Below are 13,325 nucleotides of genomic sequence, written 5' to 3'. Positions count from 1 at the left end.
TTCTCAAATGAGGTGCACCTTAAAACCAACTCTTTAACCAAGCTTTTAGTCATCCGCCCTAAAATCTCCTTGTGTGATACAGTGCCAAATTTTGCCTAATTACGCTTCTTACAGTACTTGGAACATTACATTAAAGGTGCTTATACAAATTGCTGTTCTACCGACTGACTAGCCTGGTCTCACCAGATGGACATCATCCAAGAGGGAAATCATTGCTTACGGGAGTGCAGCTCAGAAAGGGTCACAACTTTCTGACTTAAGAAGTTCGTCTACTGAGCCAAGACAGATCACAGGATAGTAAAATAAGGAACACACCAAGGACCAATCATGTTTAGATCTGTTCTCGTTGGTACATAGGTGTTGGCCAGACATGGGGAGAAGTTCCCTTTCCTCCCCTTGTGCTGCACTGAAGTATCAGCTCTGCCGTGGAACTTGAACCCACAACCTTGTGACTCAGGAGGAGAGAGCCAGAAGAGCTGACCTCATTGCCAAGTCGAAGCAGATCACCCACACAATCTCACTTGGAGGAGGTGTGAAGCAGTACTTGGCAAACCAAACCTGGAAACAGGCCCCCAGCCACATTCTCCTCTAAGGCAACTGAGAGGTTTCAATCAGTGAGTAGGTTTGCTCCCATGCATGCTTTACAATGAAAATGAGTGAGAAAGAGTTATTTTCCAAAGTGAGTTATTTTCCATCAATATCATTGAGAACTGGCTGCCATGGTTCGGGAATCTCTACCTGGAGGGCAGGCAGCTCAAATTTGATGGAGCACACTTAACCCTGTCTTCGAAGCTTGGGATTAGGGTGGCCTTCCAACCTCTGCTTTTGCGTGGTCCTGTTCCTGGTGTCAACCGGAGGGGTGGGGACTGCCTCAGCCGACTGGGCGGTTCCCCACCGTGGTTGCCTCGGTTGTTGACCGCCTGGGCCCAGCTGAGGCGGCAGGCTGGGAAGTAATAAAGCTCATGTTCTGATCATTGAAATCCTTCGGAATCCTGAAGAATGCTCGCCGTTACAGATTCTGCGTTATCCTTGATGTCTACTTTCTTCATTATGGCTACCTCGCTTCTCATTGTGATCCTAGACTTTACTCCCTGATACTCATGATGGTGTTGTCTGTTGATGTGGTTTATTATCAGCTTACAGGGAAATGAATTATTTGGAGGTGATGTCTTGCACCATTGATTATCCTACATTAATCAGGTTGTATCATATTAAGATGGATATTGTATGCAGGATTTGTGCGCAGTTCCTTTATCCTTGGTGGGAGGATGAGCAGAGCCGGAGGGGGGTGAGGGGTGGAGGGTGTGGGTGGTAAGGTTAGCTATGTCCTCATTATGCTCGAGGAAGATCCCTCATGGTCAGATCTGCTCCTTTTCTTTTGGCTGCGCTTATTCTTCTTTGTCCGGATTGCGTGTTATCCTTCTGAGGACAGGTGTGCTGTCTTTTGCCATCTCGAATGTGAGGAAGGCTGCCCTTTCTGATCTGGGTCTGTATGGTAGCATAGTGATTCGCACAATTGCTTCACAGCTCCAGGGTCCCAGGTTTGATTCCCAGCTTGGGTCACTGTCTGTGCGGAGTCTGCATGTTCTCCCCGTGTGGGCGTGGGTTTACTCCGGGTGCTCCGGTTTCCTCCCACAGTCCAAAGATGTGGTTAGGTGGATTGGCCATGCTAAATTGCCCTTAGTGTCCAAAATTGCCCTTAGTGTTGGGTGGGGTTACTGGGTTACGGGGATAGGGTGGGGGTGTGGGTTTGGGTAGGGCGCTCTTTCCAAGAGCCGGTGCAGACTCGATGGGCCGAATGGCCTCCTTCTGCACTGTAAATTCTATGATTCTGTAGGTAGTTCAAATTGCACTGTCAGAGTTAGCTGAATTCCCCTTACTACTGGGGATCTCGGGTATTATTTTCATCTTCTGCCATTCTGTTTTTAAGTTTGGGTGTGATGTCCCTCTAAATTGTTGCCTGGATCCTGTTCAGGTGCAGCTGGATCATTAATGCATACAAGGACCTTTGGGGATTTTGTCCCTGGTTTATCTGGTCTTGCTCCTAACGCTGGAATGACTATTGTTTTGGGCAGTACATATTGTACATTGACAGCGGTAGATGTCTTTTTGCTTTTGTTCGTTTTGTGCAAATGTGTAAAACTGGAAGAACTCAATAAACAGATGTTTTTTGGGTGGCGCGGTAGCACAGTGGTTAGCACTGTTGCTTCATAGTGCCAGGGACCTGGGTTTGGTTCCAGGCTTTGGTCACTGTCTGTGCGGAGTCTGTACGTTCTCCCAGTGGCTGCGTGGGTATTCTCCGGGTCTCTGGTTTCCACCCACAAGTCCCAAAAGACGTGCTTGTTAGGTAATTTGCACATTCTGAATTCTCCGACTGTACCTGAACAGGCGCCAGAGTGTGGCGACTAGGGGATTTTCACAGTCACTTCATTGCAGTGTTAATGTCAGCCTACTTGTGACAGTAAAAGATTTTTTTATTTTTTTTTAATGCCATCCAGTAGGAATAGAATTGCAGCAAGGTGCTTTGAATGGCTAAGACAGATGGATAGATGCAATCTCTGGCTCGTAATCAAGAGTGGGAACCGAGGCTTTAAGGATGGAGGGATACAAGCCTACGAACCAAGGGGCACGAGTAGGCCACTCGGCCCCTCCAGCCTGCTCTGCCATTCAATAAGATCATGGCTGATCTGACTGCAATATCCCGCCGACCTCCGGTCACCTTGCATCACTTTATTTATGAAGAATCTATCCTTCTCTGTCGTGAAAACACCAAAAAGATTCTGCTTCCACTACCTTTTGAGTTCCAAAGACCCACTGTCCTTACAAAAAAAAATTCTTCTCACCTCGGTTTAAAAAGACAACCCCTTATTTTATATTCTCCCACAAGAGGAAACATCCTCTCCTCATCCACCCTGTCAAGACTCTGAAGATCTTATAAGTTTCAATCAAATTGCCTCCTACTCTTCTAAACTCCAGTGGATACAAGTCTAGCCTCTCCAATCGTTCCTTAAATGACAACCAGCCCAAACCAGGTGCGAGTCTAGTAAATCTTCTCTGAACTATTTCCACTGCATTTACATCCTCCCTCAAGTAAGGTGACCAATACTTGAATTCCAGATATGGTCTCACCAGTATCTTGTACAACTGTAATCTCCCAACTTTTATATTCAATTCCTCTTGCAATAAACAGTAATATGCTAGCTTTCTTAATTTCTTGCTGTACCTGCATACCAACTAGCCTTTTGTGATTCATGCATTAGGATACCTAGGTCTCTCAAAATCTGAGCTCAGAATAAGCAAGAATTTGTGACAGGAACAGCACATCTCACTAATCTAGTTGAACTTTACGAAGCAAGCTGGCTGGGAACTTTTTGAAATTGTCACTCAGAGGTAAGTTGTCTGTATGGCCTTCCAGAAAGCATATAAGGGTCCACACAAATGCACAGGATTGGAGATGTCCTTGTGACGAAAGGTACACAGACATGAGATGAAATAAAAGGGGGAAAATTAGATTTACTTGTCCGGATGTAAAGTGGTGTTCCCCATGCATCTGTACTGGGACTTGAATTTTTCGTCACATATACTGACTTGGATGACAAAAGAGTTGCATATCCAAGTTTACAAATTACCCTAATTTGGGAAGCATACCAAGCTGTGTAGGAGGAAGCAGGAAATTACAAAGGGATACAGACAGATGAATTGAGTGGGCAAAGCTATGGCAGATGGCATTTAACATGGGGAAATGAGGGGCTATCCACTCTGAATTCAAGAAGCACAACCAGAATATTTTTTTAATGACAGGAGCTGCGAATGAGGAAAGTGATTCAGGTGCCTACATACACAAATTACGGAAAACTAGTGCACAAATACAAAAAAAGCTAACAGAATGGTAGCCTTTATCTAAAGGGGATTGGAATACAAAAGTGCGAAAGTGAAATCAGTAAGCACTTGCACACACAAAGGGTGATGCAAATCTGGAATTTTCTGCCTGGATACTGGGCAGGAGCAAAGATCAATATACTCTGGTTTCAGAAACACATCAAGGGATATTGAGCCAAAGCAAATAAATAACATTAAGGTTTAGATCAGCCATGATCCAACAGAATGGAGTAAACAAGCGTGAGGGGCTGAGATATAAACCGGTCGGCTCCGGTTTCCTCCCACAGTCCAAAGATGTGCAGGTTAGGTGGATTGGCCATGTTAAATTGACCTTAGATTAGGTGGGGTTACTGGTTTACGGGGCTAGGGTGGAGGCGAGGGCTTAAGTGGGGTGTTCTTTCCAAGAGCCGGTGCAGACCCGATGTGCCAAATGGCCTCCTTCTGCACTGTAAATTCTATGATCTAATGGCCTCTTTTTGTCCCTATGACTGTCATATTCCTCTTATTGCCTCAGCTGTCAATAGTTAACACAGCATGTATGAGTCAGCAACAAGGGAGCTTGGTAGGTATCTAATTTGTAAACTATCTTTGTTTTATCGATTCTAAGCCTGATGGTGTAGTATGAAACTGGACACTAATACTTTTCTTGATAATAGGTTCATTCACAGCATGCAGCATTATATGGCTGCTTCTAGGTACCAACCCATAAAATATAGTCCTTCATGTGCTGCAGGTACTTAAATAAACAATGCCCTTTACCTGTGTGTCTGAATATCATTAACAATCTCAATCCCTCAATCAGATAAACTAGTGTAGCCAGTTGTCAGGTAATTTATTGAGTACCTTTCAGTGAGCAAAACATTCCAAAATTGCTTCATAGTGAGAGTCGGGCTGGAGCAGGAAAGATATCAGAGGCCAAACAAAAAGCTGTATATGCCCAACCAGTCGGGGAAACAGATTTTCAGGGGAAGTATTCATTCTATTTCTTTCTCCACAGGTGATGCTGGACCTGAACATTGAGCATCTTGTTTTTATTTCAGATTTCCAAGTATGTTGTATTCTGCTTTTGTATTCGGAGAAGTTAAAGGAGGTGGCCGAAAGCGCGGTCAAAGAGGTAGATTGTAAGACATTCTTTGGAGGTGGAAAGAAATGTTATAAAGCAGGCGAATTTGAGAGAGTGGAAAGTGAGGATTCTTCCTCCAGTGATACAGCGGAGAAAGCGGAGAAACGCAGGGGTGCAGAATAGGAAGAGAAAAGCATGCACTAGGGATGTGTGGCTGGATAAATCTACGGGAATAGAGAGGGTTGAGATTAAGCAGACATTTCAGGAATGGTTGAAGCATTAGATGTATTCAGAGGTGAGCTGGATAAGGATCAGAGAGGAAGAGTAATGGGGTTGGATGAAATAAATGGGGAGGAGGTTTGTGTGGAGCATAAATACCAGAAGAGACCAGTTGGGCCAAATGTGTTTTAAATTCCATGTAATCTATCCAGAGTTTACGTGTGATCTGATGCATCTGGCTGGAAATAGTTGGTGGTCTGGAGAAGCTGTTGAATATGACTGTTGATTTAACATTTATCAGCTGGTAATTGAGTTTCACACACATCAGCAGACTGGTGAATCAATTTGAAACCATGCTGGATTGTAAACTAGTCACTGTAAGCATTTAAACTCCCATGTCCTCAGGTGCATAATTTCACTTCCAACTCAGCAGCCCGAGCTACACTGAAGTTACAACACCAACACATTTAATGGCTATTCTGTTCACACAGCAGTTCTTCAAACCAGTGGCTAAAGGAGCACACAATGTAACTGAGCTGAGCAAACAAGCGAGTTCCCATTACCGACCCCTGGTCCGCGCTGACTTGGCTGATCCCGGCAGAGAAACTTTCTAGTGCACACAATCGGCTTCTGCGTCCTTCAGCTAGCAAGAGGAAAGATCAGTGAATGGCTGCACTGCATTCACCCATAGAATCCCTACAGTGCAGGAGACCATTCAGCCCATCAAGTCGGCATTGACGCTCTGAAAGAGCACCCTAACGAGACCCACTCCCCCACCCTATCCCCGTAACCCCACATAACGTGCACATCTTTGTACACCAAGAGGCAATTTAGCAGAGCCAATCCACCTAACCTGCACATCTTTGGATGTGGAAGGAACCCGGAGGAAACCCACGCAGCCGGAATTTTTTTTTTTTTAATTTAGAGTACCCAATTCATTTTTTCCAATTAAGGGGCAATTTAGCGTAGCCAATCCACCTAGTCTGCACATCTTTGGGCTGTGGGGGCGAAACCCACGCAAACACGGGGAGAATGTGCAAACTCCACACGGACAGTGACCCAGTGCCAGGATTGAACCTGGGACCTCAGCGCCGTAAATTCAAAATTTACACAGAAATAAAACAAAGAGTTAATTTCTTACAAAAATAAATCCCGACAATTGCTTTCCCTTATTTTTCTGCCAGCTAAGATTAAATTCTGGAGTAATTTCAGACAAGAAGGACTTAGCATATATCCAGGATATCCAATTTTACAATTTCAGCTGCAGATGTCTCTATCGATGATCTGCCCTGCCACATAAACAGAGCCACGGTCATATGCCACACGAACGCCATTAGAGGTTCACTAAGCACGACCACTGTTTTCAAAATTGTTGTCCTCCTCTTCTCCCTAAGCAATCCCTCGGATGGAGACAATTTGCTTCCACTCAGGTTCAATGGTCTCCGAAATGGCTGTAAAGGCTAAAGCATAATCTGCAGAATCGCTTCAATGGGAGGCAGGTAGTGCTTGAAAGAATGGGGAAGATGGGTTATTTGGAGAATTGACCTCTCCCCCGATGCCTCGACTTCACCTCTGCACGTCCCTGGTGAAATCTCTCGAGGTGGTCGGTACATTCCTGAATGAACCTTCTCCATTTTGGTCAGTCGCAAGCCAGGAACTCCCAGGGGTTGGCGGGGTTGTTTGACCTTTTCAAAGATGCTTTGCGGACATCCATAAATCGATTCTGCTGTCCTCTCGGGAGCATCCTGCTGTGATCGAGTGCTGAGCAGAGTAGCTGCTTTGGGAGTCTGGTGTCAGGTGTAGAACACATCCTGACCAGAGGAGCTGATTAGTGTCTCAATGCTGGGCATATTGGCCTGGGAGAGGACTCTGCTGTTGGATCGCCTTTTTTGCCACAGGATTTGGAGGATCTTGCACTGGCACTGTGAGTGGCACTTCTTCAGTGCTTTGAGGTGGGCGCGATAGGTTGTCCACGAAAAGATCTGGATCCTTATCAGCTTTCAAGCTTCACTTCAAATTCCTGCACTCTTCCTGACATCAAGATGACTTTTTTTGATCTGGTTGTACTGCAAGACTCAAGTCCTGTCACAGACTTACAGCTCTTTTGAAATATTTTAATTAAACTGTCGTCCTCCCCTATCACTGCTGTGACTGAGACTTCAATCTTCTGCTGGCTATTGGTTCAACTGGTTTTTTAGCTTCAAATGGTGGATCAGGGGGTACAGCCTGTGGCAGAAAGGGTCCGGGACAGGACTCCATGTTGTGTGCATGTCGGGATCTGCACCATGGAGGCCCTCTCTGAACTAGGGGAATATGCACCCGTCTATGATCATGCACAGATCATTCTAATCTTTCAAAGTAGAACCTGGTCTCCAATTATCTTGGGAGCCCCCTTGTTGTTGGATCAAAATGAGGTTTGGGATCTGAAAAGTCAGGGCCTTCATGAACAACCCCCAACAAGTGACAGACCTAAGTGCTGACTGCCATCCCAGCTCAGGAATTCAGGCACCTCGACATCGCTGTCCCAACATGCAAGAGTAGACCAACAGAAGGAACAAGGCAGAAGCTACACCTTTTCTTGGAAAGGTCTTTCAAAAAAGGAACACCTGCTCCACAAGACGGGCTGGAACCTACCTGGCACCTCAACAACTCCCCACTGTGGGATAAGCAAGCACCTCATTCATCCTTTTGAGGAATCAGCATGCTACTGTTATCAACACACATACTGATACACCTGAAGCAATTGACAAGGCCAAGAAGGGATTTGACATCAACTCGGTCTTTAAAATACTGTTGTGGTGGGTTCCATAAGGCATGCACATCCCCACACGTGCCTTCTTACATAAATGCTGCATGTCCACACTAACGTACTAGAAATTATACTGGACCTCTCTTTGTGGTTTCTAATAAGTTCTTTGCAATCTGCAATGTTTGCATTATAAACCACATATAGTCACACACAACTGCACATGATCCACAGGCGTTGGCTGTCTCTAACCAACTCGTGCCCATCGGGAGCAAACACCTCAGGTGGTTAGACATTTCCTTAGCCCAGGAGACGTGTGTCAAAGTACCTCTGCTTGCACCCTACAAGTAACTCAGCACAGCACAGGGATCTAGTATTTGTTGAGGTGTGAAAACGTGCCATGGTTGTACAAGAAGCACTACAAATAGCCTCAGAATCCCAGTTCCACTCACAGTCTCTATTCCGTGTTTTGGATGAGGCGCTAAACTGAGGCCCCTCAAATAAAGCCAAAATATCCGATGGCAACATTTTGTCACAGAGCAGGTGGAGCCCTGCTCAAATATTTCTCCCTCAACTAACATCGCCAAACAGGTTATCTGGTCAATACCACATTGCTTTTGTGGGAGCTTGTTGTGCACAAGTTGGCTGTTGTGTTTCCCACATTTCAATGGTGGCTACACTACAAAAGTATTTCACTGGCCATAAAATGCTTTTACGATATTCGGTGGTTGTGAAAAGTCCTACAGAAATGAAAAAGTGCAAGTCAAAGTCTTTTGGTGGCCCCCTGTTGGAATAACATGTTTGTAAACATTGTCATGTGATGATCACCATGTTTGAACGTGCTCCAACCCTATTGCCTTCCCTGGTGATGTTCAACCTGTGTGTCCTGTTCTACACAGACCAGAGCTTCTCTTATTGTCACCTCCATTACGTTGCTGACCTCAGCCCCTGGCCAGTATCTATCACCACTGGAATTCTTACTGTCCTTTCATATTATTAGCTAGAGACTGACCTCCTGGGCAGCTTCTCGATAACTTCCCGAGTTATTCTGAAACACAGTCATCTTTATCCTATCCCATAATGAGGTCAGCTCACTTTTTGCTGACCTCGACTCTCCATTTCGTAGGCACCAAGAGCAATAGACCAATCAGTCCCTCAATCCTGCTCCACCACTGAATTGGGTGACGGCTGATCTTTGCCTTGTGCCCATTTAGTTGCCTTTGATATGCTGACCTATTATACCAGCTGCAAATGAGCCCAGAATCTACAGCCTTTTGGAGGAGTGTTTGTACTACCAGTTGTGTAAAGAATTGATTCCTGACTTCGCTCCAACTGCACCTAGTTCAATATCCTTGGCTTCAGTTACAAATTCCATCATGGGATTGCTCCACGTTACCTCTCCAACCTCCTGTTCCTCAGTCAGTATCACACAGCTCCAACTCCAGCTTCCTTCACGTCACTCGTGTCACAGCATTCAGCCATCTCAATTCCACTTCTGGAATTCTGTCCCTCAACGTCCCTCCCTTGCGATATCTCTCACCAGCTTGGGAAGTCTCCTCAAAGCTGGAGTTTGTCAACTAAGTGTGGTACTTACTGCTGACTGGTCTATTCACAAAACAAGCATTTTATGTCAAAGATGCTTTCAGGCTTTTGCATCCCATGACCCCTCAACCACAGGTTCACACATGAACAATCTTGGTTGGGATAACAGAGAAATGAGCACGAAAGGTGCAAGTGAAACACAGCAGCCGATCTTAATAGTGATAATCTTTATTGTCACAAGTAGGCTTACATTAACACTGCAATGAAGTTACTGTGAAAAGCTCCTCGTCGCCACATTCCGGTGCCTGTTCGGGTACACAGAGGGAGAATTCAGAATGTCCAATTCACCTAACAAGCACATCTTTCGGGACTTGTGGGAGGAAACCGGAGCACCTGGAGGAAACCCATGCAAACATGGGGAGAACATCCAGACTCCGCACAGACAGTGACCCAAGCCAGGAGTCGAACCTGGGACCCTGGTGCTGTGAAGCCACAGTGCTAACCACTGTGCTACCGAGCTGCCCTTCCAGACAGCAGAGACGTTCAACACATTCAGTGTACATTCAATTCTTCGTAGAATCCCTACAGTGCAGAAGGCCATTTGGCCCATCAAGTCGGCACCGGCCCTCTGAAAGATCACCCTACCTCGGTCCAAACCCCACACTATCCCCCAATATCAATCAAAAAGGATAACTGATACCAGCGCTCTGCATACAGTTGGACCCTCAATCAAAGCATGGAATTTACATTCAACATCCTTTAATCACAAGTAAATGAGAAAGGGGAGGGAAAACAGATTGAATTTTTTTCAAAATCATAAACAACAGATGAAGAGCATTTTAAAAGTTGCATCTGTCATCCCTCAAATCGAGGCCAACATTATAACTCAATGAGAAAATATGTCAAGAGTATATATATTACATAACAGTATATACAAACTATATAAGAGCGTACAGAAAATAAACATTATAGTTAACCACTCAGCAATATTTAATAGGTAAATAATCTTTTGTGTTATACAACTAAAAAAGACAGACTTGAGTTTATATTACATTTTTCCCAACCAGCAATTTATGGCCAATGATCTTAGAAACGTGGCAGCCAATTTATGCACAGCAGGATTTAACAAACAGCAACGTAGTAATAACAAGATAATTAATCTACATGTTTAGTGATGTTGGGTGGAGGGATCAATATCAGCCAGAATAACAGAGATAACTCCCCTGTCCTTCTTTGAAATAGTGCTGCGGGTTCGGGTTCTTTTACCTCCACCCAGGGGGCCAGAGGGGAAGGACATCGTCTTGCCCAAAAGACGGAGCCTCAGACACTGCATCACCCGCCGAGGAGGCATCTTAAGGCGCTTTCCACAAAATGAAAAAACGCACGTTACACAGAAGACACCGTGCCAGCCTCCCCAAACAGGTGCCGGAATGTGGCGACGAGGGGCTTTTCACAGTAACTCCATTTGAAGCCAACTTGTGACAATAAGCGATTTTCATTTTTCATTTTCAAGACACCTGATGCAATTCAGGACAGTCCCGTGCCTTCAGGAGAATCGTGATTTTTATCAGCCTCCGTTGGCACGGCGCCTTTGGCGTGACCAGGAGCTTGACAGGAGCGTCAGCAAGCAAAAAAAACCTGACACTGGGCCAGGGGCGAGCAAAGAAGAAAAAAAGGTCGCAGGAGCCAGGCTTTTGAGGAGTGTCTTAAAGGAGGAGTGCAGCCGAGAGATTTAGGGAGGGGTATCTGTAGTCTGGGGAGCTGATGGCACGGTCGCCAATGCAGGGGCGATGGCTGTAAGGAGGCAAGGAGCCAGATTTGGTGGAGAGCATATATACACACACATACAATGTAACGCACACATACATATAAACATATATATTATATATACTATATATATATATATATAGAAATAAATGAACAACAGGCAGACTTTATAAATGTCTATTATTGTGGGGCTGGGTATAAATGCTGGGTCATTTTTCTATTTGAAGGGGTGGAAAGGGGGTGATGTTATAAACAGCCCCACAACAGCAGACAATGCCCAGAGTGAGCACAAGCCTGAGCTGCTGCCCCAGCCCTGCTGCAGCCTCCTGACTATCAGCCAGCCAGACAGAAAACAAACAACAACCATTCATCCCCAGGCAGGGCTCAGACAGGAGCCCTGGCCACTGGCCCTGCTCACTGCCCCGGCCCTGGCCACAGCTCTCTGGCCAGCAGCATTGTTATGCCTGTTGCTAGGCTAGGCCCGGAGCCGGCCGCTCGCCTAGCGCGGCCGGCCGGGGAGGGGAGGCGCCTGGCCCGGGCCGCTCGGCGTGGGGGGAGGGTGGGGGGGACGCGGGCGGAGAGCCCCGCCGGCTGGTTCCTCTCGGAGGGAAGGGGGCCGCAGATTCAGCGCCGGCGGCGGTTTCTGCTTTACCTTCTGGGAGTGCTGCTGGAGAACATTCTGTTCCACCGTCATGGCCGGTCCAGAGAGAGAGAGAAGCTGCAGAGTGGGGGAGGGGCGGCAGGGGGAGGGGCTGGGGAGAGGGGGAGGGGCGGCAAGGGGAGGGGCTGGGGAGAGGGGGAGGGGCTGAGAAAGGGAGGGGCTGGAAGAGAAGAGGGGGAGGGGGAGGGGCTGAGAGAAAGGGAGGGGCTGGGAGAGAGGGGGAGTGGCGGCGGGGGAGGAGCTGGAAGAGGGGGAGGGGCGTCAGGGGGAGGGTCTTCGGAGAGGGGGAGGGGCGGCAAGGGGAGGGGCTGGGCAGAGGGGGAGGAGCTGAGAAAGGGAGGGGCTGGAAGAGAAGGGGGAGGGGCGGCAGGGGGAGGGGGAGGGGCTGAGAGAGAGGGGAGGGCCGGCGGGGGAGGGGCTGGAAGAGGGGGAGGGGCGTCAGGGGGAGGGTCTCCGGAGAGGGGGAGGGGCTGGGGAGAGGGGGAGGGGCCGGGGAGAGCGGGAGGGGCGGCAAGGGGAGGGGCTCCGGAGAGGGGGAGTGGCGGCAAGGGGAGGGGGAGGGGCTGAGGGGAGAGGGGGAGGGGCTGGGGCGAGGGGGAGGAGGGGCTGGGGAGAGAGGGAGGGGTAGGGGAGGCAGAGTGAGGGGCTGGGAGAGAGGGGGCAGGGGGAGGAGCTGGGGGTGCTGGGTTGATGGGGAGGGGCCAGTGAGAAGGGGAGGGGCTGGGGGAGGCGGAGTGGCTTGGAAAGGGGGCAGGGCGGCTGGGGGAGTGCTGAGGTGAGAGGGAGGGGCTGGGGAGAGGGGGAGGGGCAGAAAGGGGAGGGGCTGGAGAGAGGGGGAGGGGCTGGGGAGAGGGGGAGGGGCGGCAAGAGGAGGGGCTCCGGAGAGGGGGAGTGGCAGCAAGGGGAGGGGGAGGGGCTAAGGGGAGAGGGGGAGGAGGGGCTGGGGAGAGGGGGAGGGGCGGCAGGGGGAAGGGGAGGGGGAGGGGCTGGGGAGATGGGAGGGGCTGGGGTAGGGGAGGCAGAGTGAGGGGCTGGGAGAGGGGGAGGGCTGGGAGAGAGGGGGCAGGGGGAGGAGCTGGGGGTGTTGGGTTGATGGGGAGGGGCCAGTGAGAAGGGGAGGGGCTGGGGGAGGCGGAGTGGCTTGGAGAGGGGGCAGGGTGGCTGGGGGAGGTGCTGAGGTGAGGGGGAGGGGCTGGGGAGAGGGGAGGGGCTGGGGAGAGGGGGAGGGGCAGAAAGGGGAGGGGCTGGGGAGAGGGGGAGGGGCAGAAAGGGGAGGGACTAGTGAGAGGGGGAGGGGCTGGCGAGAGGTGGAGGAGCAGCATGGGGAGAGGGTGAAGGGTCAGGAGGAGGGGCTGGGGAGTGGGGAGGGGCGGTCAGAGGAGGGGCTGGAGAGAGGGGCAGGGGCAGGGGCTGGGAGACGGGGAGGGGCGGCAGGGTAGGGGCCGGGC

The 13,325-nt window shown here is 48.9% G+C and overlaps 1 protein-coding gene across 5 annotated transcripts in view; it reads right to left on the bottom strand.

Annotated features, from left to right (window-relative positions):
* usp25 (ubiquitin specific peptidase 25) overlaps window positions 1-11,960 on the bottom strand; it is a 192,908-nt gene extending 180,948 nt beyond the window's left edge. For 4 of the 5 annotated variants that reach the window (XM_038801374.1, XM_038801375.1, XM_038801376.1 and 1 more), the window contains exon 1: window positions 11,869-11,960. In XM_038801374.1, coding sequence (XP_038657302.1) covers window positions 11,869-11,910 — 42 coding nt within the window. In that variant the 5' untranslated portion in view covers window positions 11,911-11,960. Of the gene's footprint in view, window positions 1-220; window positions 228-11,868 lie in introns of those variants that run through there. The other variant, XM_038801378.1, reaches the window with a different exon arrangement.
* Window positions 11,961-13,325: the final 1,365 nt, after the last annotated feature.

This window comes from Scyliorhinus canicula, chromosome 7 (assembly GCF_902713615.1).
Source record: "Scyliorhinus canicula chromosome 7, sScyCan1.1, whole genome shotgun sequence".
Taxonomy (NCBI): domain Eukaryota; kingdom Metazoa; phylum Chordata; class Chondrichthyes; order Carcharhiniformes; family Scyliorhinidae; genus Scyliorhinus; species Scyliorhinus canicula.
The sequence above is the reverse complement of the archived record's forward strand: the minus strand, read 5'-3'. Positions and strand labels throughout refer to the sequence as shown.